Here is a 25489-nt window from a genome sequence, read left to right as displayed (position 1 = left end):
GTTATATATTCCTGCCTATAATAAATAAATGACTAATAAACTGAAATCAATATAAAATATAAGTTTTTAATAGGCAGCAGCTGCTACGTATTACGGGTGGCGCTGTGGGCTAAACCACAGAGCCTAGGGCTTGCCGATCAGAAGGTTGGCAGTTTGAATCCCCATGACGGGGTGAGCTCCCATTGCTTGGTCCCTGCTTCTACCAACCTAGCAGTTCGAAAGCACATCAAAGTGCAAGTAGATAAATAGGTACCGCTCCAGCAGGAAGGTAAACAGTGTTTCCATGTGCTGCTCTGGTTTCGCCAGAAGCGGCTTAGTCATGCTGGCCAAATGACCTGGAAGCTGTACACCAGCTGCCTTGGCCAGTAAAGCAAGATGAGCGCCACAACCCCAGAGTTGTCCACGACTGGACCTAATGGTCAGGGGTCCCTTTACCTTTACTATGTACCAGATGTATTGTTGTAAGAATTTTAAGGTTTAACAGTGGAACCTCGGTTTATGAACCCCTCGGTTTACGAATTTTCGGTTTATGAACGCCGCGAACCCATCTTGAAGGGATTAATTCACTTTCCATTACTTTCAATGGGAAAGTTTGCTTCAGTTTATGAACGCTTCAGTTTATGAACAGACTTCCGGAACCAATTGTGTTCATAAACCGAGGTACCACTGTATATATATATATATATATATATATATATATATATATATATATTGTTCATAAACATGTACATGAATGTACAGGCACATGTACAGGAAGACAGGCCTGAAAACCATTTTGACTCCCAAACTGACCAAATATTTCTCTGCGAGGAGGGAGGAAATGAAAAAAAAACCCTTTGTCTCTCTGCTCACAGATCCTGCCTTAAGGGCACATTTAAGATATTAATAGGGTGTGAGTCTGTGTCCTGGTTCAGGAACTAAGTATTCATCATTTCAAAAGACTGGCTAGGCCCCCTGGTAATCCAACATTAACAGGTAACTTGCCAGACAGGAGATACCGTGTTTCTCACATTATAAAACACCCCTACAAAATAAGGCATGGCAGGATTTTTCTGAGGTGGCAAAATATAAGGCATACCTCGAAAATAAGCCATACCGCAGGTCTGTGGCAAAGAAGAGGAAAAGGAAGGGGGCTGCTCGGAACCGGCTGCTGCTGCTGCGTTAACCCCTGGGCCCCGGCTGCAGCCTTCGCGGGCGCCGCGCGAAGCCCCGCTCGCAGACAGGCAGGCGCGCGAACGAACGAGGGAGGTGAGGAAATGGCCAGGAGAGGTTTCCCACCCACCCCTCCTCCTCCCTCGGCCTTCACATACGATAGCTGGGCAGCCAGTCACTGGCTCTAACTACGGTATGGACTTTTTACCTCAGGCGGGGAAATGGGGTGGGGGTCGGTTGGCGGCGAGGGAGTGGCGGAAGGAATCTGAGGGGTTGCATGCTGACGCGCATCTTGCCCCCGCCGCGCAAAGCAGGCTGAGGATGCGCGCCCGGCTGAGGCGCAGGCATGGGGGGGGGGAAGCAGCAAACCTTTCCTCAGGCAATCCGAAATAGACTCCCTTGCCTGCCTGCCTGACTCAATCAACTCAGCAAAACCACCTCCGCTCCCCAGCTCACTGCCCGGTGTGGGAGCGAGAGGACACACACTCGCAACAGGACACGCAAAACGCGATAGCGGGGGGAGCTACTGCACTACCCATGTACCGTAATAAAAATAAGACATCCCTTGAAAATAAGCCATGGTGTGTTTTTTTGAAGAAAAAATAAATATAAGACGTGTCTTATAATATGAGAAACACGGTAAACAAGGTACTCAGATTTCTGCTGTAAACCGCCCCTTTCTATGATGTAGGATGACGTGCCTGGGGGTTGGTCTTGGGCTACACCCCTACTGTGATGTATGTATGATGTATGTATGATGCTTCTAGAGGTGGCTCTGATTGGAGTGGGGGATTTAAAATTGTTTATTTAAGGGCAGGACACGTTTGTTTGGGGTTCCTTCCTTGTTCTCCTGCGTGAGGGGAAGGACCCTGCTGCAACAGCAAAAATAAAGGCTTTGCTTCTCAAGATTCTCTGGTTGGCCTCTGTTATATTCTCTGACTGAAGGAGAACCCAATAAGGGCTCTTGTGTACCCCATAAGGGAATAAGGCCAGATTTTATTTATAACAGTAGGTTGCCTGCTTGGGTGGGGGATAAAAGTCACAGCTTGGCTATCAGAAGCTAGCCAGTGAATGAGATTAAAATCTGAGTTTTTGCAGTTGGTTGTTCTAAGGCTGTGTATTTTTGCGATGATGACAACAACTGATGTTCCTTTAACAAAATTCATTGTGTGAATTAGTTAATGATCACTTGTTTGCTTTTGTATGCTCAGTTTTGAAGCCTAGAAAAATATATTTTTTTTTGAAAGGAAAGTATAATAAAAAAAGTGCTGTGTTCTTCTAGGGTAATTGACCCTCTGGCATCTGTAATACTACTTCTGGAAAGTGGGGAGTGCAAAACATGCTTATGAAACCAGTGTGACTTGGGGCAAAAAAACAATGTATGCATAGAATTAGACTGTGTTTTTTTGTTTGCTTTTAATATTATCCTCCTGGTGATATAAATATTGAACACCTGAGTCCTCCTTGGGTAAAGAACCTGAGTTCAGGAATGCAAACACTAGCCAGCCATGTATTTATACAGCACGTGGAGTTGGCTGAAGTCAAGTCCTTCTCATATAGAGTCCATAGAAACAACCTTGGGAGTCTGTGATCTCTATTGCAAGCTGAAAGCAAGTAGACGGAGTCAAAATGACTTCCCTGCTGCAAGAGAAACTCTATGAAGCTCACACTCAGGCACCTCCTCCCAGTAAAGACTTTCATCACTTGACCATCACAAAAAATGAGGTAAAAAAGAGACAGATTTCTGGTTGGAATGTGTTTTTCTGATAAATCTGCATTTGTTGGATAGCTGATAAAGGCACAGGGTCTCTGCCAGGAAGAAAAGGTGGGCAACCCCAAGCATGGTTGTTCAGGCAAATCTGCTAGGGAAAAGCAAACAAATTGTGATAATAATCCTATCATTGTTTGCTTTTATTTTTGTAAGCAATGCAGTTAATTACTGCACAGATCTAGGTCATGATAAAGTCCTGCATTTTCTGCTTTATATCTGGACTGACTAGGCTTTTGATAAAATAAAATAGGACATAATAATGCCCAACCTGACTCATTATTTTAAACCTGAATGTTTTAGGTTATCTGGCAGTCCTGGAGGATTACATTTCGACCAGATCGAGAAAGGATTTGCCCAAGAGAAGTGAAGAAACCCCATAAAGATTTTCTCTTGGATGAACCATTACACAGCAAGTATTGAGTGGGCAAAGAAATAATAGAATTTTGATTACCCACCCTTCTGAAAAAAATGTTGTTGTGCTGTGTCTAATGGCCATATCCCTGCTTTTACAATCTAATCATGTGCACGTTAACTCTGAAATAAACCCCAGTGAATTCAATGGGACTGTCTTATAACAGACTGATCCTATGTATGTTTACTTAGAAGTGTTGCATTTTTGAAGAGGATTTACTCACAATAAAGGGTGCATAGGATCACACAACCTTGGGATGAATATTTGGGCTGCAATCCTAGGTATACTTCCATGGGATGAAGTGCCATGAAACTCAGTTTGGGATTACATCTGAGTAAATTTGCTCAGGATTGGATTTAAGGTCCTAAATTTCTTTTGACTTTTCTTATTAATAAACTTTGGCTGTGCAGATGGAACATTCATAAAAGTGAAACACTGAATTCCATCCACTTACCAGGAGTAAGACACATTTAATTCAATGGGACTTATTTCTGGGTAGACACAATTAGGATTGCGCCCTTGGTTGTTTGTGAATAGTCATCTAAATGTTCCAAGTGCACTAGAAACATAAAGTAAAGGACCCCTGGATGGTTAAGTCCAGTTCAACTTGACTATAGGGTGTGGTGCTCATCTTGCTTCAGACCGAGGGAGCTGGTTTTTGTCCACAGACAGCTTTCCGGGTTATGTGGCTCGCATGACTACACCACTTCTGGTGCAACAGGACACTGTGACGGAAGCCAGGGTGCATGTAAATGCCGTTTACCTTCCTACTGCAGCAGTACCTATTTATCTACTCGCATTGGTATGCTTTCAAACTGCTAGGCTGGCAGTTTGAAACATAAAGTGAGATCACAGGAGTGTAACTGAAAACCTCAGATAATTCCCGAGTAGTCCATTTCATTGTTTTTATGTTTGTATTTATATTTTGGATTTTAAATGGTTTTGTTTGTTTTAACTGCCTTTACATTCCTTCTGGAAATAGAGAATTGAAACTACAAATTATGTTTTAAGAAGTCAGTCTGAATTTCAGATCAATATTGGATGGCTAATGTAAATAAACTGGATGGTAAACAATTGAGAATGACTGCATTGGGCTCTCAAAGTAAAATTACAGTCATACCTCGGTTTAAGTACGCTTTGGTTTGAGTACTTTCAGTTTAAGTACTCCGTGGACCCGTCTGGAACGGATTAATCCACTTTCCATTACTTTCAGTGGGAAAGTTCGCTTCAGGTTAAGTATGGACTTTCGGAACCAATTACAGTCATACCTCGGGCTAAGTACGCTTCAGGTTAAGTACAGACTTCTAGCACCAATTGTGTACTTAAACCGAGGTACAACTGTACTCATTAAGATGCAGGGGGAGACAAATACACAGTGGTTAAACATACTAAGGTGCAGCATCAAAATACTTTTAAACAAGTGAAAAAGGAAGCTAGTACTAAATGTCAAACTTACATGAATACTAAAAAGGGTACTTTTTTTTTCTCCAAGTGTGTGCTATTGATGGACCAGGTCAATAGAAATTATCGTCTAATATTCCATTCTGTAGGGCAGGGGATATGTAGCCCTTTAGGTGTCATTGGATTCAGATTCTCATCAGCTGCATCCAACATAGCCAATGGTCTGGGATGATGGGAGTTGTAGTCCAGGAGCATATGGAGGATACCATGTTGGCTAGCAATTTTTTATTAAAAACCCTGCTAATTCCTTGTCACCTTCTAAATCACAGTTTAATTCTTCTAATTTAGTTAGAAATTATACCCCATGCTAAATGGAGTTATCCCTGTTCAGCAGTTGCATTATTGACAAAAGAGTTTCACTGACAAAGTCCCAAGGAGAATGACATCGAGACCTACCTCCTTATCTTCCTGTTTCCTGGCAAATAGTATAGTATTGCAGTATGCTGAATAATGCTATCAACCAAGGTCATGCTATACAGTAGAACAGAACGTTTAGTCAGAGAAAAACAGAACACTTTTAGTGGATTTTTAAAATGTAACCCTCAATTTGCCAAAAAATTCCATCAGTAGCCATATCAAGCCATATCCCTGCTGTCAGGTAATGCTTAGGTGTTAACTAGGCATAAACTAGTCTTGCTGCAACTGATAATCTCTCATCCCTTCTTGAGTTGGTGATGTTGGGGAAGATGAAGTTAGTGAGCAGGGAATTTCTGAAGGAAAATTAAGGGAGGTCTGCCTTAATGGATTAATTCATAGATCCATTGCAATCCCTAATATATAAATCAACTTTAATTTTTATTCAATGGGAGAAATATGTCTTAAAAGATAAAAAGAACTTTAAAAGTCAAATCTCTACATCAGTTCTTACAACCACCGGTGACATCATGTCAGGGCAGGTGTCATGTCCTCTGCCAATTGCACGACAGGCTAATGCTGCATGCATAACTCCATCCAAGTTGCTGCAAGCACTCAAAAATCAACTCTTGACAGCAGTGTGTAAAAAGTCAGTCCAGGAAAGGTTATGTGAGTGGCACTAGCCTTGATACAATCACCTGGGGCTGAAAAGAGCCAACTTGTAAACTACCCAAAGAAACAGATATTAAAATGTTTGGGGTTATTCTCATTATCCTACTCATATTGAAATACTGCCTCTCAATGAGGCCAAAAATAAATTCACAAAATATTTAGGGGTATGCATACCCTGCGTCGCCCCAGAAAAAAGCACTGGCTATAACATTGACTTTTGAGTACACACGTGTTAATGGCACTTAACCAGCATAAACCAACCATCTTGGGGGGGCGGGGAGTTACCATTTGATCCCAAATCCAATAGGATTTTCGTTGGTTTTTCTTTCTTGATTTTCTGTCGCCTTCTCCCTTTACCAAATGGGACACCACTTTCTTGACCCAATGTCACCCAATCTCCCTGCAAACTAATCAGGATGAAGACTTGATAAACCGGTTGAAGCATCAGTTGGATGTACTTTAAGTGTATGGTACAGATCTGCCCAATCTCTCATTTGTTTCCATGGAAATATTTGACACTAATGGAATGCAGCGTCAAGTGCCAAGCAGTTAGTACATTTACTCCATAGGGTTAATTTTGTTTCGTCCCCTGTTGCTTTTTAAGACATTCATTCTATAGACTTAGCTTTTTGTTTTGGTTATGTACTTAACGAATAGTGCTAGACCGCATGGTTGTGGTAGCTATGGAGAAATCCTTTTATCATTCCTAATACCTTAAGCACACACAGCAAGCCTTTGTGCCTTTCTGATTATTATACTTCAAGTCAATTTTATTTATATTTGGAACATAAAAGGCTTCCAGAGTGCAAAGGGCTGCAGTGTGTGCATTGCACTTAAGAACAAGAATTGCTTTAAACAGTGTTGGTGAGTGCAAATAATATGCCTTTCAATATGACATGCCTGGGCAATTCAGAATTAGTATTCTACTTAATGATTATCATGGCAGCTTGCCATTTACTCTGTGCTAAATTGCCTATTCTTAGTATGATAGACTGAATTGCCCTTCTTGTATCAGGCTTTCCACCAATGCACAGGACTTATCCTTATCTGCCTTATGGGTGCTTCCAGACTGTTGCTGTATTCAGGCTTGATTCAATCACATACAGTAGTGACAAATTCAGGTTGCAGAATTAAAGCTGATTTGGTGCTCTTGTGCAAGAAACCCACTTCCCCACAAAATTGACTTTCTACAAGAAGGAAAGTGACAGGGAAATGCATTGAAAAGTGTGAGATAACAATTGCTTCATGCAAATTATTTAACTTTCCTATAAACAAACAAGAATGAATGCTCAATAAACAGGTCACCTGGAAGTAGCCTAAGTTTCAGTCTTCACAGTCATCGGGTATCAGATTAATTATATTTATTAATAGAACAACCATGCAATCCTGTATACACTCAGAAGTAAACCATGTTAAGTTCTATGAGCCTTACTTCCAGTTAAGTTAGGAAACAGCAATAGAATGAAGTTTCTCTTTCTTCCTCTTGGGTTTTTTTTGTATGTGCCCTTTCTCATTTAGCTTAGCACAGTGCCTTTCACTTTGGCAGTATTCCTGTTTAAAATCTGTTTGCTTGTATATTTTTTCTTTTACTCAGAACAAATGCAAGGTGTCTTTGGGAAGAAAACGCTAGACTACATTCTCAGCTTATGTCAAGGACACTATGACTTCCTCCATCGAATTCCTGACCATTTGATCATACACATATTGTCATTTCTTAATACAGAGGATATAAGGCAATTGTCACAAACATGTAAAAGGTTTCGGCAGGTAAAAATTATGACAAATATGTAATCTTGATAAAATAATTTTAGTTATAGACTTGGTGTAAATGGAGCTTTACAGAAGTAGCAAGTACGATCAGTTACCAGTGACAGTTGCCATGTAGAACCAGAATAATGAGAGCTTAAGAGTAGACCAAAAGATTTGCAAGTCATGTTGTAGTCTGAAAAGCAAACAAATCTATTGTAAAGAAAATGAGAATCTGGCCTACTCACACGTATTATGTATAATATATTGCAAATATTTACCTTTTAGCTATGCAATACTGAAGAATTTTGGGAAAGAAGAAAAAGGGTGCAAGATAAATACACTCTTGATATACAAACTGTCAAGGTTTCAGCTTACAAGAAGCCCACTAATTTCAGACAAAGACCAGGCTTTTTGCCACAGATGCAAAGAAGGCAGACCACATTCTTCTGAAACTGATTGCAGATCAAGACTCCTGCATTCCACTTCAGCTAAAATAATCCAGGTACAAAAAATGTCTTCAGAGGCAAGTCTTGCTATTTCAAAAGTTCACCAAGCTGCTACACAGGAATGGAGGAGCCTGCACCCAGTGATGCATGTAACAATATACTGAAGGTAAAACGAAGCCAGAAAGTGACATTGTAAAATCTTATTCATAATGAAGAACACACAACATAGAATGAGGCGTTTTTGGACAATAAACACTTCACAGCACCAATGAGCTTTGGATCACATAAATATTCTTCATGGTGCAGAAGTGCATGTCTTTTCCTTTTCAGATGCACCTGTGTGTTCTAGAAGTGGCAAGAGGTTGGTTCACTAGCAGTAAATGTAGGGAAATGGCTTTTCAAGTTGTGTGTTGTTTACTTCTCAAAAACATGTTAAGATGTTGCAAATAATTGCACAATTTTTCTCAAAATCAGAGAAACAAGTCAAAGAGAATCATGTGTATAAATAATAAAAGTAATGTAAGATCCAGTAGGTTCCCTATGTTTCTGCCTTTCCGGGAGAAAGTACACAATACAGTTTTAATCATATGCTAAAGACACAACTCTTTACCTTGGCTTTGACACTTGAGATGTATATTTTTAGGCCCCATCATATTATTGTGAGAGTAATTTGTTTTAAATTCTTTTAAATGTATTTTAAATTGTGACCTGCCCTGAGGCCTTAGGGTGAAAGGCAGTACTACATCAATTTTGTTATTGTTGTTATTAACTTTTGGTCTAGTTTTTCTGGTTTATCATCTGGGAAACAAAAGAATAGTTCAAATCGAGTGGAGAGTCAGATTAGCACAGTACTTTTGAAGCTGGTTTGGTATTTTTAATCCATGAATCCTATTTTTTTAATCGATTTGGTATAGTAGTAAAACACATCAGGCGAAGCACTATTCAGATGATCAGATTTCAGTTTAATATTCTAGTGGTTGAAGGTCCAGATTATCACCTTTATTTACATAAGAACAATCAAATGCTGATAGGATGACAGTAAAAAAAGGTTGAGGACATGATGTAAAAAAGTAGTCAAAAGAAGATCTGTGTTTCAGGTAAACAAAAAGCATATCAGTATTGTCAGAGTGATGCTCTGATCTCAAGGCCTGTGTAGTTGCTTACTGAGGATACTAAGAACAATATATACACAAAAAATGGATTCTTAACAAGCACAATAAACAGAGGGAACGGTCGTAGCAGTTTATTCCCTCAAAAAAAAATCTATTTCCATAGCTTTTACCTATAAACAGAAGTGTTTCCACTGGTGACTTATGTAAAAACATACTATATGAAAAATTAACATACAAAACAATGTCACTTATATCACATATTAAAAAGTGGCAAAACCTTTAAATATGCTATTTCATGACAGACACAGCATTAAATATTCAGGCTTTTCTCTGGTTTAAACATACAAAACCTTTTACAAGGCAAAAGCAGCTTGGAAACAAAAGAACACAGACACTTACCTGATGTTCTAGCAAATGAAAGAGCAAATTAGACATTACAGCACCAGACCCATGGGTTGCTTCTGGATTCCTATAAAGCAGAAAGTGCCGACCCACTCCCCCCCCCTTTCTCCCTTGAAACTGCTTGCCCAAAGCTGGTTTTCTTCAGATGGGGTTTTGAGTCTGAAAGTAACTCCTGTTGTAATAAAAGCACTTGGAGGCAGGAGCAACTGACCCAGTGGGCAGAGCTGCAACCCATTAGCTGCTTGCTGGGAGGGAGAAGCAGCTTTTGGCTAGAGGAAGGAAAACTTTAGCACTCTCATCCCACCTGCACATGCTAGGCTTTAAATCTTCCCACTCTCCTTCATTGGAATTTGGCACAACCCCAAATATAATACATGGATCATGCTGCCTTTCTGCCTAGTTTACCCCTGAAAACCAAAGTAAATGGACTGAGGACTGCAGACACTGGACACAAATGTGCAAATTGTGCGTTTTAACCACCCATGATCCTGCAGTTGAGTACTGTCCTGTAATAATCATTTAAACATTATCTTAATTACAAGGGTAATTTGCTGTTTATAGTTCTTTATGCAGCAATGCACTTACTAAACTGGGACTTAACTCCTTACAGGGCCAGGCTTGTGTGTTATTCTCCCGACTGATGTAAATACAGTTACACTCTGTATAATGTCTTATTCTTATGGTCTTGTCGTACTGAGACCTGTTACTGCAATTTATAGAACATAAAATGCCTCAGTTAAAACTGATGGAAATGCATGCTTTAAAGAATTCCACTAGAGTGGAACAGTGGAACATTTCAGAAAAGTTTCATGCAAAACAAAAAACCTCAAAATATGCTTGGTACTATCAGAAACTTCGAAATTCTGAATTCTACTGTAATATTCAATAACATTGTGTCATAAATACCCTTCCCATTTCTCAAGCCACAGTATGCCCTATGCCTTTGTGAGCCATCACTCCATTATGTATAGAGGCACATATTTGCGTAACATGTCAGTGATAATGGGCAATGAAATCCACCTGAAGAACAACCTTTAAAAGTCATGTACTATCATAACATACCATCAAATATGTATCTATATGCATGGGGATGAAAGATGCCTTCACATGCATATAGCTGGAAACAGAGTAAGTGCACAGTGATGATATTCTCTTGTAACATTTATGTAACGTTGCCTGTGGCCTAAACTTCTACTAGAAAACTATTTTAAAAAGATTTCTTGGTAACGGTGGGCCAATTCCAAGAACATACAATATTTTGCGGGACACTAAATCTTAAATGCTGAAGTTTCTGTCCATCATGTTTTATTCTGCCTCTTCGCTCTTCTCAGAACCACCTCCAGGTGAATTGTCTGCTTCATACTTTCTATCATAAGCTTCTTCTGAAGACTTTTCAGTGCAGTCATAGGACCTACTTGTAGACCCCGTATGTGTTCGAATGCGAACTCCTGGCTGGTATAGTTGCATGGCTGGCCGATCCTGTGCAGAAAATAAGAAGAAAAAAGATTAAGGCTTGGAGAAAATAATTTATTATCCACAGGAGATCTCAAAATGTCTTAACTGTTCTGCGAAAGAAAAGAGGACTTTTTTGACGAACTGATTTTACAACAAATGGGAAAACTAGGTTATAAATATCTTACACTTATTACCTCACTCTTAGCCCCTGAGAGCCAAGTACTTTAAGCAAATTAAAAGAATACTGGACAAATTCAGATTGCTGTTTTGGGAGGAAAGTGATGCTTAAGAACACAGTAGCAAAGATGGAAAATTTCACAACCCACTATCAAAATTTTAATCTGTTATAACAACTAGAAGAAATATGGCTGCAATCAAATATGGGCACAAACAGTTTCAAACACGAAGACAGTCCACAGTTTCCAAGGTATAAAGGTAGCATAATAACTTAATAGCTCACCTATCAAAGTAGAGCTTGATTTAATAATCTGGCTAGCCAGTAAAGGTTTAACCATAACTTCTTGTTGACACAAACTCTCCCAGCTCACTAAGCCCTATTACCTCTTCAGCTTTAACACCTCCTCTTCCCAGTCTTCCCCCCGTTTTCCCTCTGACCACTCATCCTTGTGCCACCACCACTCCCCAGGCTCTCAGCCTTCTTCCCTTGGTGATTCCCTAGCTGGTCCCTCCCACCATTCCTCTGTCTCCAACCAGTGAATGACAAGGCCTTATAGTAGCATAAGACCAAAGCTGCAATTCTGAACAAACCTATTGGGGAGCATGTCCTATAGAAGGGAGTGGGTCTTTATTTCCAGTAATCTTGTTTAGAATCATGCTGGACATCCCTGATAAATTGTAGTTAACAGCACAATCTCAACCATGCCTACTCAGAAGTATGTCCTAATTAAATGTGGCTCACTTCCAGGTAAGTGGAGTTGGGATTCCAAATGACAAGCAACATAGCCGGGTTATCTAATGCACAAAGAATGATGTCGTTGCTGGGTCACAGGAACTAATTCTTTGCAATGTTACAGCTACACATATCCACAGGGTCAAGTGTAAGAATGATACCTGTGTGTAAATTACTGATTTGCTGGGCTACATCAATATTAACAACAGCTAAGCTGTTAAATTACTGTACTTTGAAAATCTTCATAATAGAGTCATACCTCAGAAGTCAAACGCCTTCCCAGTTGAACGTTTTGGCTTCCGAACGTCGCAAACCTGGAAGTGATTGTTCCGGTTTGTGAAAGTTCTTTGTAACCTGAACTTCCTTCGCGGTTCCATGGCTTCCGCTTGGCTGCAAGAGCTTCCTGCAGTCAATCAGAAGCCATGCCTTGGTTCTTGAACATTTTGGAAGTTGAACAGACTTCTGGAATGGATTCTGTTCAACTTCTGAGGTACCGCTGTATTAGTTTCTGCTTCTTTTTTAAGATCACTATGTACTCAACTGAAGTAATGATCATGGTTTCCACCTCCTATTATTTTCACTGGTAGCAACGTTACTTCAACTTAGATCGTTTAGGCTATTGATTCCCTTAGCAGTAATATAGTAGGTCCAAACATAAGGGCACAATATGTTTGAGTGATTAGAGTATAGGTTATCAGGGAGAGCATAAGCATTCTGAAATGTGTATATTAAAACAGATAAACATTTTTTTAAACAACCCAGATTCTAAGAACTGTGCTTCATAAAAGCATGCATTTAAAAAATGCAAACATAGACATCATTAGCAGCAAAGACAGATTCCAATACCTATCACTTTAACCGCTTTTGCTGAATTAAAAAAATGGAGGTTTTCATTTTAGTGAAAATCAAATGTTTAAAAAGTTCATGCTGAGATGTCAAAAGCAAATCTTGTATGACCTTGAAGTAATTTTACTAATGAAAGATTATCCTAAATGAATAAAAGAACCTTATTTCTTATGCGCTCCTTTTTGGATGCCATGTCATCACACTTGTCCTCTTTACCCAGTTTGTCTACTGTGTCCACAGTGAAGCTGTAGTTGTAGTTCACTTTCTTCCCTCGATCTTGGCTGTATCCTTTCCCCCACTTCACCTCATCTTCATTCCTTCTCACAAACTTGTCAAATTCATAGTGACTTCTGTGCTTTCGGCTATCATCCAGTCGATACCTTTGTCTCTCAGGTTCTTTTTCACGAAATCTTCTCTCTGAATCTCTTTGCTCTTTATCGCTATCATTTTGAGACCTGTGTTTTAAAAAATGAAAAATCCAAACATAAAAAATAAACTACTTAAAACTCAGGTAACAAGGCATATGATGCCTAAACAAAGCTCCCAGGTTATTTAGTGGAGTTGGAGTAAGGGCCTATTCAGAAGCAAGTCCCATTGCCTTCAATAGGGCTTATTCCTAGATAAGTAGGTATTTACTTCTGAGTATGCACATAGGATTGTGCTACTTCGTGCTACATGTTTACCATTATTAAAGTAAAAAGGAAGGGTTTTGGAAATTCAATAATTTATTTTGTATAAGGTTAAGACTTACAGATCCTAGGAGTCCCGGAATGTCAAGAGTTGGTTACTCCTTTTTTTCTATAACTTGCCTAGCTTTGGATGCCAAATTTTGGTTATTTATTTGATTGATTGATATGAAACATGAAATTTATTATGGTCAGAGACCAGCTTGGATTGATTGATATAATGCCCTTCACCCTAAGATCTTGGTGGTGGTGGTGTTACAGAATAATATCAGCTCCCGGCAGTGTGATACGAGCATGTTGGAAGACAGAGAAAAACTTCATAAAGCATGAATTAAGGTTTGTTTGTTTCCCAAACTATAATTAAGACTATTAATATAGTTTATTGGATTCAGATGACAAGCTATGATTACTTTTGGAAAAACCCAGAGGTTTTAAGTCAAAGGGATGTACCAATTTAAACTGCCTTGAGGATGCAACTTTATCTTCAAGATAAAGCACTACTTACTTTTCCTTAAGTTCCTTCAGGGAACCTTCCAGGGGCTTAGATTTTATACTCCCGTGCCCAGGTGATTTCTCCCATTTACTCTCGTCTATGTCAGCTTTTTCTTTTTCTCTGTGCTTTTCTGTGGCTTGCTCATCGCCTTTCTCCGGTTTCTTAAGAAGCTAAAAAATATTTTTGTAAAATATATGACTATTATAAACGTGTTTTCTACATCTTTACAAATGTTAACATCTTACAGAATACACGGTTTTCAGGAAAATCAACTTATAGCATACTTGCTTGATGTGTCCTTAGCCACCGCCCCCCAAAAACCCACCCATATGACATCAGCTTTCAAAAAACAATTTAAAAAGAAATCACGATGCAGCAACAATTAAGCATTTGAACAAATATGCCTAATTTCAGTGAGAGAATTAACCACAGACCAAGATATCGCCTGTTGAAATGAATTACATTTTATAACTGCTTAGCACTGATGAAAGAATCTAGAGTTTCCACATTCTTGATGCAAGGCAGTTCTGCTGCTGTGGGTCTAAAATATATAGAAACCCTCAAGAAGAAATGTCATATCTAGATCTAATAACTGAACTGTAACAGTTACCAGCATCTCTTAATACAAATTCAGCTAAGTATATAAATTATAGATATTATGGAAACTGATTGACAAAGCATTAACTCCCTCTAATGTTCTGGCATTTTCTGTTCAAACATGCTCCTCAAATATATTGCATTGTTTAACTATAATAGTACTGTATATGGTTAATGTTTAGAATGCAATGAATACACCATATATGTATGATATTGTGTGTGTATACATATGTAAGTATGTGGAAATATATCCCTCTTTTAAATGGGCACAGTTCATTCTGCCAGAGATGGGATGTGGTCTCTGTCCCCTGGACTTTTTCTAAAGAATCTCAAGAGGGAACCACAATTATTACTGCATGTATTAATTCATGCAAGGATCAAGGATATATTTTATTCAGTCCCTGATTTTTATTTGCCTTTTGATATGCTGACATTTATCCTAATGTAAGATAATCTTACGAAGTTCCCAGTAGGGAGTTCCCAGTAGGCGTTTCACATTTCCCCTATAACCTCTGAAAAGCCACTCTGGAGACCCAGGAATCCTCCTGAACAATGTATGATGGCACCCAGGAGCTGCCAGGTGGAGGAGGGAATCGAAAACTTTTCATTTGTGAGCTTCCTTAAATTAATGTATCTTTTGATCCAAGCCTAATTTGGGGTAATTACACCATCCCACATCACCCTCTCCCTTGCTCAAAAGGTTTGGGGACGGGGACTCAGGCAGCTGTAGGGATAAAAAGATAGGTGGAAAACTTCATTCTATAACCTTCCTTAAGTTAACTTATCTTAGAATTCTAATCACTGTTGTGACGTTTCTCTGTTCTGTATATTGGGGAGGGGGAAGCTTAAAAAAATAAATAAAGATCTGATTTTTAGTTTTGCAACATAAAATTTATTTCTGCTTTTACTTTCATGATCTGCAGAATTTCCAGAATTTGAAACCATATTTTATTGACACAGATAACTGCCAATGACAATGGTTCAGTTTAAGAACTTCAGAATGGTAACTATTTTCTTGAGTTAGGAGTGGGAAATTTACACATCTACTTTGCAATGCAAGACACAAGATTCAAGAAGTCACATTCTACAAATGCTCAGATAGGTTTGGCCCTCTACAAAAAAAACACAACCCTCTAAAAATAAAATTTCTGTAATAGGGAATCCAAATACTTGGCTGAACTCAGTGACTTGAGTATACTTCCTGTGTTCCTAATGCTATAGTCCTAACCCACTGATATGAAATCAATGAGACTTCTTCCACATGCATGGCATTTAGGGTAAGGATACACATCAAGCTAACCTACTGTAACTCTGATACATCTGAAAGATGGGAGATAGCAGGAAAATAATACCTTGATCCTTATTTCTTTTTCAGCCATTTTCTTTTGCTTTTCTGCTTCTTTTCTTTTACGCCTTTCTTCCTCTCTGCGTTTCCGCTTCTCATCTTCCCTTAGGCGTTTTTTTTCTGATTCTCTTCTCCTTCGTTCTTCCCTTTTCTCTTCTCGGATTCTCTAAAACATTGGAAATGTTTTATGTAGATTTGTAGAAATATTAAAAAGAACTTAAAGCACAAAGTTTAGGGCTTAGTCCAAAACACAAACATACCTGTTTTTCTAATTTTCTATTTTTAATATATTCCAAAAGTGGTGTTGTTCTTCTAGCTAAAACACAAAAAGTGATATAGTATCTTGTTTCTAATATGTAAGATTGATTATAAATGATTTTGGCATTCAAGCTTTAAAAATGTAATTACTATATGACAATGAACACGATTTCATAATGGGCCATATAGAAAGTCCCTGTTACTCTAGTACATAAAAGCCACTCATTTCTTATCATAATAGTTTAGAAAATCAGTAAAATTAGACAAGTATCTGAGATTATTTGATGTCTATGTCATATTTTATTTTTCTGTAATTTTTTTTAATGGATGCAACCATTTAAAGGAGGAAAAATCTGTGCTGCACAATACTGTTGTGCCATCTTCTAACTGACTGGTTGGCATTTTGACTGCATGCAGTGGTCTTAAATTAGCCTTGAAAAGTTTGCCATTAATGAAATACACATATGTGTAAAATTCTTCCTACAGATCTGTGCAAAAGTAGCATCTAGTTAATGGTTAAACTCCTGAAAACAGTGGGGGAAAGATTGACCTGTGTACACAATCATAATTTTAATCTTGATCAAATAGTGATAGAATGAGTGGCAAAAGCATTGGAACATCAATATGCACACTTTTTTCTGATTGTCATGTAAAATTTAGCTTCTGGTGGTGCCTACACTGATTCCTGTGCATTTCCACTGTAGACACAGCAGGTCAGTTGCAGGTAAAATCAATAATAATTTCCAAAGTGATCAAAACACTTCTCATATATTTTCTCTACAATCCTTACAACAGGTGGATTAGGGAGAACTGATTATGACCTGAGGGCCAGATTGTTCTCTCCCTACCCATAGTGGGCCAGGCTCGACAGGTAGGTAGGACTGTCCACCTGTCAATCCCTTGATGATACAATGATGATACGATAATGATACAGTGCCAACACAGGTCTCGCAGAGCACTTTGCATGAGACTTGGCAACACCGGACAATCAGCTTCAAACCTTTTAGCTGAGCTGTTGGGGTGGTGCCTATGCTTTGGCTGAAATGGCCTCGTGGACTAAATGGGGAGGCCTGGCAAGCCTAAATAATCTATATAAATAAACAGACCCACAGGCAGAAGGTTCCCTATACCAACCCTGTAAGGCAGTCTGTTGTAATAAACATTATAGATCTGAAGCCAAGAGATAATGGTCTAATGGCAGCCAGTGAATCCACAACTGGCTAAAGATTTGAACCACATATGTTGAGCATACCATGTGCTCTTAACTACCAGCTTATACCAGCGCACTCATATTTAATGCTGTATTGACCCATAGTTAATTATCTGTATAGTTAAGTCCTTAAAATGTATACATTTTGGATCAAAATATAAGTTTGTGTAAATGGATATCAAAACTACTACTCTACCTCAAATCCTATAAACATCCAATTCATACATTATTGGAGCAGCATGGAAAGCAGTTCCACATTATCAGATCACCCACACTGGTTTGTTGAATGGTATGGTTCTTTGGCAGACATAAACTGTTCAGCAACCTAATGATAGGTAAAACTGTCAGTTCAGCTGACCCATGTTCCTTTTTTACAGGCGTTATTAATGTAATACAGGACTGGATAATGGGTTGGTTGGGGAACTGTGGCTCTCCATATATTGTTGGAATACAACTCTCATCATCCTTGAACATGCTGTCTGGGTGTTATGAGAGTAGGAGTCACATTATTCACAAATCTGTCCTCTCATATGTACATAATTAGGACTGAGATGTATTGGAAATGCCTTGTTATCTCTTTGATTGCATTGCATATTATTTAGATATTTTCCACACTCCATTTAATTAACCATCTGATTAACAAAGTAATTAGGATTTCTTCCACAATTTTGGTAAAATAAGATTATAGTACATATTCAAGATTATAAATACCCACAGAAATAGTCTATACTGTATAACTTTTTTAATAATTAGGGAAGTTACTAATAACAAGCCAGGAGTTTCATCCTAGAGATCATCATCAGCATTCAATATTGAATGCTTATTAACTGCTGAATCTATATAAAGTAGTAGTAACTGTGTTGTTAAATGAAAATTTTTTACCATGCTGGTAGCATTTTGGCCCCCTCTCCAATTCCAGACCTTGAGTTTGCAAAGAGTTTGTTTTTATCTCATTCGCTTTAATTGGGATCAAACTCCAATGCAAATCCCTTTCAGAAAAACGTCCCTTTCAGTGAAATTTTCAATGTTAAAATTAACATAATGAAAGACAGGGCTGAAACTACAGAGCAACCCCTTCTTTATTGTAGAATAATCTCTTGATTATAGGAGAAGTGGCACAGGTTGGGGAAAAGTTTTGTGTATTTCTAATAGCCAACTGGTGCCTTTTATGATCTTAAATAAATATCAGTGTTATAGAGGCCAGTGTAACACACAAAACTTGGATTGCACACAATAACTTATGAAATTAAGGAGTTTTAGGTATAAAACATTTTACATTTATACCCCTAGCCCACCAACAGTTCGTGATCATAAAATACCACTACTGTAATGATATCTCACAAACCTCATAGCTATATGGACATAGTACAGGCCTGCAGAGTACTAGTTTTCCAAATCTGTTGTTCAGCTAATGTTTGAAAATAAACAGGGGATGTTCTTTTTATTAAGAACTTCTGAAATGGTGCTAGAGATAACCATAATTTAATGAATATAACCTCAAGAGTGCTAATGTGAGACTAATAAAATATGATCATATAATTCAGAAGCATTCACTAATGGAGGAGATCAGCTTAACAGACCAATGAGTTCTCTTGTTTTTGCCTCAATCTCTCCCAGCAGAGTCTCAGGGTTAGCACATATTTTTTCTTCTTCTGCACAATAACTTTCTAAAAATTTTCTGTATTCTGGATCTATGAAAGAAAAAAAACCAGTAAGAAAATTAAGTGTTGTATGTCAAATATATTACATGAGAAATTATCCATGAAGTGCAGTAAATCAGGAAAATGTTTTCACCATGAAAATGAGCTTACCATCTTCTATGCTTCCAGCTTTTGCATCTTTCTTCTTCAGCTTCTTCTTAGAAATCTTTTGGAATGGTGCAAATTCAACAACAGCTGGGTATTCTAAACCTTAAAAGAACCACACATTGGCTAAATGACTAAATGTAATTAATATGCACATTTTGAGACTGAGAGGAACTTACTCCCAGGTCCTTGAACTGCCTTGATCCAGAAAAAACAACAACTGTAGGCACATACAAGCACAGATAATGCCAATGCAGATAAATATGTGTTGGGTTGGTCACATCTGCATCACAATGTTTATTGAAACTTCACTACTCTAGCTAGATACATCTCCTAGTGCAAATGTAAATCTCAATCCATGGCCATTAGTATGCTTATAAGCAGAGGTGGTCTGGAGACAATTTAAACAGTTGGCACAAAAACCTTTTCATTTTTATTTCTTTAAACCTGGCAAAAAAATATGTAACATAGCTCAAAATAATTAATATATCAACAAAGATGCCAATACTCAATGATCAAAGCATTTAGATAATGTATGGTATGGTTATACTTCATTTTAAAGTGATTTATTCAGTCTCTTGTAATTCATAGGATAGCATTCCTACTTAAGGGTGAGGGATACATCATGTAATAAATAAATAAATAAATAAATAAAGACACATAATAAGTAAATTAATAAATAAATAATGTCACTACACAGACATTAACCATATCTGAAAACTTCAACTGATTTCAAAGTACAACCTTGTCTTTGTCAATCACAGACCCATCACTGGAAATGAATGCACATAAAAGGATGGCTTTGGGTGGGATTCCTGCTACTGAGAGAACCTTGAATGATAACCAGTGAGGCCCCATCTAACTTTGTGCTCTTCTGAGTTTACCATAATCAAACATAATGCAACATTTTAGAGGTCAAGAAAGAATTCTCTGAAACCTTGACTACAGCATACACAAACATGATTTCTAAAACATGGTACACCTTTGGCAAGTCTGAACTTTGGAAATATTGACCTAGCTTTTCTTTCATTACATGGCAATATTAGGTAAAGGTAAAGGGACCCCTGACCATTAGGTCCAGTCGTGACCGACTCTGGGGTTGCGCGCTCATCTCGCATTATTGGCCGAGGGAGCCGGCGTATAGCTTCCAGGTCATGTGGCCAGCATGACAAAGCTGCTTCTGGCAAACCAGAGCAGCACATGGAAACGCCGTTTACCTTCCTGCTGTAGCGGTTCCTATTTATCTACTTGCATTTTTTTTGAGGTGCTTTCGAACTGCTAGGTTGGCAGGAGCTGGGACCAAGCAACGGGAGCTCACCCCGTCACAGGGATTCAAACCGCCGACCTTCTGATCAGCAAGCCCTAGGCTCAGTGGTTTAACCACAGCGCCACCTGGGTCCCTACATGGCAATATTAGCTATTGTTTAAAAAAACACAAACCATCTACCCTTTGAGGATATATAACTAGTTGTGTGGGTCTTAGATTTCTGGCCATAATAAGGAATGGGTTACCTTTACTGTCTATGAAGACATAGCCATCAAAGCGATCTCTAAAAAGAAGGATGTCATCAGGATTTCTAAAATTAATATATGCTCTTGAGTAGAGATGAGGATAAAGACTGAAACAAAAGTGAATGTTTTGTTAGTTAGGAAGAAAGGTAAAAGTATAAATTACAGTAATTCTATTAATATTTATGTTTATCTACATTAGATTAGCATTTCAAAGTAGGCATGCTTTATATTCCTCCACATCAGATAATTGTTGTTGTTATTTTTATACTGCCCTTCATCTGCAGATTTCAGAGCAGTTCACAATAATGAAATAGGCTCCAGACATTCCACACCTTAGTCTGTGCATGTAACAAAGCATCTCATGCCTTTTAAGAGTTTGTTAGCTAAGAAATTTCTATTTAATTATCATTTTTATTGTAATTATCACTAAGTTCAGTACGTATAACTCTCCACTCAGTGTCCAAGTCTGTTGTAATTCAACCAGCCCATCTTTTAGTCACTGTCCTCCTGCATCTCACCTTCAATGATACAGTGTTTTCTAGGCTACAGTGAATCCACTCATCCTTTGGCTGAGAGTAGTCTGGGCACAAAGGGCCTGAGGAACCATGGATGCTGTAAAATCCAACATGGGAGGGCTTCAATTGAAAGATAATGTGCCTAGAAGAGCAGTGCAGCAGACACAGAAGAATGGTAGGGAAGGATATTTCTGCTGAATCCTCTCTGCACCTTGCTTTCCATGAATACAGGGTGTAGGATAGTAGCCATAGACTCCACAGCAAAATCAAACAAGACCAAATGATGTGTCTGAATCAGAACTTCTATTTCGCACCAGCGCTGTTTTGGTGTCTCTAATTTGGGCTTCCAATATATCCCAAAATGACATAACAAAAGCTACTGAGATCCCACTTTCAGCAGGGATTATGTGACCAGGCCACTACAATTCTACAATCATGTAACTTAAAAGCCTCATATCCTTACGAAATTTGCAAATATTGACAGTGTTTTAAAGTTTTGCTCTTTCTCATAGCCTAAACATTTTGTTCTATTTGTTTGGTCACAGCCTAGAGAAAAAAGATAAGAGATGATAACTCACAGAACATGAGCTCTGAGAGGAAGGTAAAAGAAGAACCATCCAAGCTTTAGAGCTCTTATCACCTGTTCAAGAAAATACCACTAGTCAAGCTAGTACGACCACTGCTTTCTCAGAGGCTTTGTAAGGACTTGTATGGCCTGAGGGGAGGTGAAGACATGTGAACTAGCCCTAAATATCCTTAAACACACAAGTAGCTAGAGTGTGGCTTCAATAAGCACAATATATAAAGTAGATTTTTAGATAATCTTTCATCATACTCTCACAGGTCAGTGTGTCACATCCAGACTAATGGGAAGAAATCCATGATGTCACAGGCATACATCATGGTAGATAATAACAATAAGGCAGCTGCATTTCACACACATTCAACTCTTTAAAATGCTTTAATATTATATATGTCATTACCGTGCAACAAAATGTTTTCATATTCTGTAATATAGAAGAATCTGGATGCTGTTGGTATGAACAGCATGATGCAAGCACAATTAAGATGCCTCCTTTTTTCATAGAGACAATTGACTATGTTCTCACCTGGGATCAGAGGTACAAAATTCAAAATAATCGTGAGCAGGAAGTGGATGGAGCTGTTCCTCCAGCTGCTCCTTGGTAAAACTAGGAGGTAGCCGCCGTATAACTACCTAGAAAGCATCACATATAAAAGCGAGGATAATCATTCAGGAGTATTCGTCTTATTATTTTGATTCCGTGTTTGGATAAATTCCATGTTTGGATAAATAAACACCTCCCATTAGTATTACTCAGAATTACAACCGATTTCTTAGAAGACAAAATGATTCTAGTCCCCAGGTCTGGCCTCAACACACGTATTCCTGTCATGGAATTCTACTCAATATTGATCCAGAGCAGAACTCCAATGTATAGTTAGCATAGTAAAAACTTAAAAACAAATGAGCATAATGGTCTGCCAATCCTGAATGTATTGGATTTGTGACCATTATGCTCATTTGCCTTCAGTAACAGTAAAGCTCTGTTGGATAAAATATTAATTGCCTCTGGTCAACTCTCACAATTCCCGGCATTATGCATTACATAAGCTCAAGATGGCATACCGGCTCCCCTTCCTCCCTATAGAAACCATGTGAGGTATGTTAGTGCTAAATTCCATCACCCAGTGGGGATTTGAACCCCAACAGCCCATCACTCTAACCACTACACCACACTACATACTTTTTAAACATCGACTTGGAATCCCCTTTCGATAGTGAATGGGCCGGGTAACGGTGGTAAGATATCGCCTGCCTCTTTAACCAGATGCAGAGGAGGGTCTGAAGCGGATCATGGCTTGTCCAAGGCGACAAAGGTGGTCCGTGCCCTGCAGAACGCCTTCCACCAGATGTCAAGGAAATAAACAACTATCTGACTTTTAGAAGACATCTGAAGGCAGCCCTGTTTAGGGAAGTTTTTAATGTCTGGTGTTTTCTTGTATTTTTAATATTTTGTTGGAAGCTGCCCAGATTGGCTGGGGAAACCCAGCCAGATGGGCGGGGTATTAATAATAATAATAATAATAATAATAATAATAAACCAATAATAATAATAATAATAAACCAAGATCCTGAGTCCCCTTGGCTAAAAAGCTGGGCCAGCAGGTGGAGCAGCGCGCAAAACGCCTTCCTCTCTGCGCATGCGTTTTTACCTGTCCGCCAGCCCTTCTTTTCCTCAGCGTTGCTCACCTTGGTGCGCGCGCAAGCACACATACACACAAACCGCAGCTCCTGCCCCGCCCTCTCTCGTGCGCTGTCCCTGGTGCTGGAAGGGAGCCCCGCCCACCTGTTCCATTCCGCCCCTTCCCTCCCCCCCTCCCCAACAGCTTCTCACTTTACTAAGAGCCGCTCTTTTATCCTCCCGCTGCGGTTTCCCCGGCAGCGGCGGCAGGCTGGATGGCGGTGGTGGCAGCGGGGGTGGTGGCAGCGGCGGCGGAGGAGGGGGCGGCGGCCCCGGGGACGTCGGAGGGGACTCTGGTACCCGACGCGGGGATTCCCGCTGAAGCGGAGCCTCCATGAGGGGGCAAGTTGGCGGCCTCTCACAAAGCCCTCCGCCGGCTGTCAGCAACGGTGTCTCTAGCGCGCATCAGCGCCGGTCCGACCTCTCTCAGCGTCCTCATCCTCCCCTCCCCCTCTACCTCCAGTCAGCCAACCGCCAACCCTTGCCGGGAAGCCTCGCGAGAGCCAGACCCCTCGTTCCTGAGGAAAGTCTCGCGAGAGGTGAGAGGAACGGGTCGACAGCCTATAAGCGTCTTCAGAACGAGTGCATTTCAAAGATGCGACTACCACCTGTGCATCTATTCGGACTCTCTTTCACGCGCGCAAGCGGGGCGGGGTTTAGAGCGCCAGGGACTATTGTAGTCCCGTTTGATTAGAAGAATCGAGGACCTTTGGCTTATACCCTTTTAAATTATTGGCTTGCGGTGGGGTTTTGGTTGTTCTTGTTTTTATTATGTATTTTGTGTTTTTTTATCTTGCATTTTTAAGCTGCGAGCTGCCCTGAGCTCTACGGGTGAAGGGTAGTATACAAATGAGTACGAATAATATTTGGTTCTGAAAGTAGCTTACATCACAATAACATGAAATCACATATTGAGACATTCAATAGCAGCAGAACAGATCTAAGTGCAAAATCCCTACCTGCTGCCTTTTCAGAATTCTTGTGCAAGAACAGCTCTTTCCCCCCACCCTTTCATTTTGCTGTTTTGCATAATGAGGAATGGGTGGGCGCTCTCCAGCTGTCACTGGGCTTCTGATTTCTCTCAGCTCCAGCCTACATGGCCAATGCTCAGGGATCAAGAGTAATCCATCAACATCTGGACAGCTGCCTCAACTGGTTCCCCATCCCTGATAAGAGATTATGTTAAAGAAGCATAATGTGATAAGCTTCCCTTTCAGTTCAAAAGGCTCACTCTAGAAATGTGGCTGGAAAAAAGTATTTTTGAACAAAGTACATTAATATGCAATGACCGTAGTTTTGAATTAGGGAATTGTAGCTGGGCAGCACAATATAAGCATGAGGCCACCCCAAATGACACATCCACACCACCAGGTAAACATCCCCTACACATGCCATAGAAATGAGTCTCATTGTCAAGCGCACTGCCCCTATGTTGATAATAGCTAGTTGCCTCACCACAGCTGTTCATAACATTAGACTGCAAATGTTGTAAGCACGACACATTGTGTGCCTTCAATACTCTAGTTAAACCAGCATCTCCATGTTAAATATTATAGCAGAATACTGTAAGAATGTTTTCATAGTGGATTGGGAATTTGCTGTAACTTCTTGTGGTAGTTCTGGGCTGTGTTCCCACCATTGGAGTTTGAAGCAAAGCATATAATGTTAACCATAATCCATTTGTATTCTGTAGTAGTTTACCGAGAAATACTTTTGTTTGATGTGCTCCCATCTGATTTGAAAGCATAAGCAGCAGTTAAGCTGCAGTGTGTACCTTTGAGTCAGCCATTGTGCATGTGCAGACAACAGTTTCACTGAAGAGTTATGTGCAGGGAAATGAATTCGGTAATGCTCATTAGGTGAAGACATCTGGCCTGCCTCCCTCTCTGGTGTGCACAGCAACATAAAGTGATTTAAAACACAGTGGCTGGAAACAACCTCACAGCATTTTAAGCCACTAATGTGTATATAGCCTATATAGGTGATGATAAGAAATCTCCTGTGCCAGGAAACCATCAAAGCACACTCTGAGACCTACATTGGATCTGCCACACATCTAATG

The 25489-nt window shown here is 39.4% G+C and overlaps 2 protein-coding genes across 3 annotated transcripts; one reads left to right on the top strand and one right to left on the bottom strand.

Moving 5' to 3' along the window:
- Positions 1–1423: 1423 nt before the first annotated feature.
- On the top strand, positions 1424–8896 carry LOC118085188 (F-box only protein 36-like). The gene is made up of 4 exons (XM_035115530.2): positions 1424–2877; positions 3224–3332; positions 7417–7589; positions 7857–8896. Exons 1-4 carry the CDS (start codon positions 2782–2784, stop codon positions 8019–8021), a joined length of 543 nt encoding a protein of 180 aa, XP_034971421.2. The 5' UTR covers positions 1424–2781; the 3' UTR covers positions 8022–8896.
- A 62-nt stretch (positions 8897–8958) lies between these two features.
- On the bottom strand, positions 8959–23907 carry UPF3A (UPF3A regulator of nonsense mediated mRNA decay). Of its 2 annotated transcripts, none has more exons than XM_035115524.2 (10): positions 23581–23907; positions 22273–22379; positions 20649–20755; positions 19143–19241; positions 18912–19022; positions 16124–16179; positions 15871–16029; positions 13934–14091; positions 12903–13197; positions 8959–11010 (listed from the first exon to the last, which is right to left on the bottom strand). In XM_035115524.2, exons 1-10 carry the CDS (start codon positions 23761–23763, stop codon positions 10837–10839), a joined length of 1449 nt encoding a protein of 482 aa, XP_034971415.2. In that variant the 5' UTR covers positions 23764–23907; the 3' UTR covers positions 8959–10836. The 2 variants fall into 2 exon arrangements, with proteins under 2 accessions (XP_034971415.2, XP_034971416.2); XM_035115525.2 differs by having other exon boundaries at positions 12959–13197.
- Between the last annotated feature and the right edge of the window lie 1582 nt (positions 23908–25489).

This window comes from Zootoca vivipara, chromosome 4, assembly GCF_963506605.1.
Source record: "Zootoca vivipara chromosome 4, rZooViv1.1, whole genome shotgun sequence".
NCBI classification, from domain to species: domain Eukaryota; kingdom Metazoa; phylum Chordata; class Lepidosauria; order Squamata; family Lacertidae; genus Zootoca; species Zootoca vivipara.
This window is presented reverse-complemented; position numbering and strand designations above follow the sequence as displayed.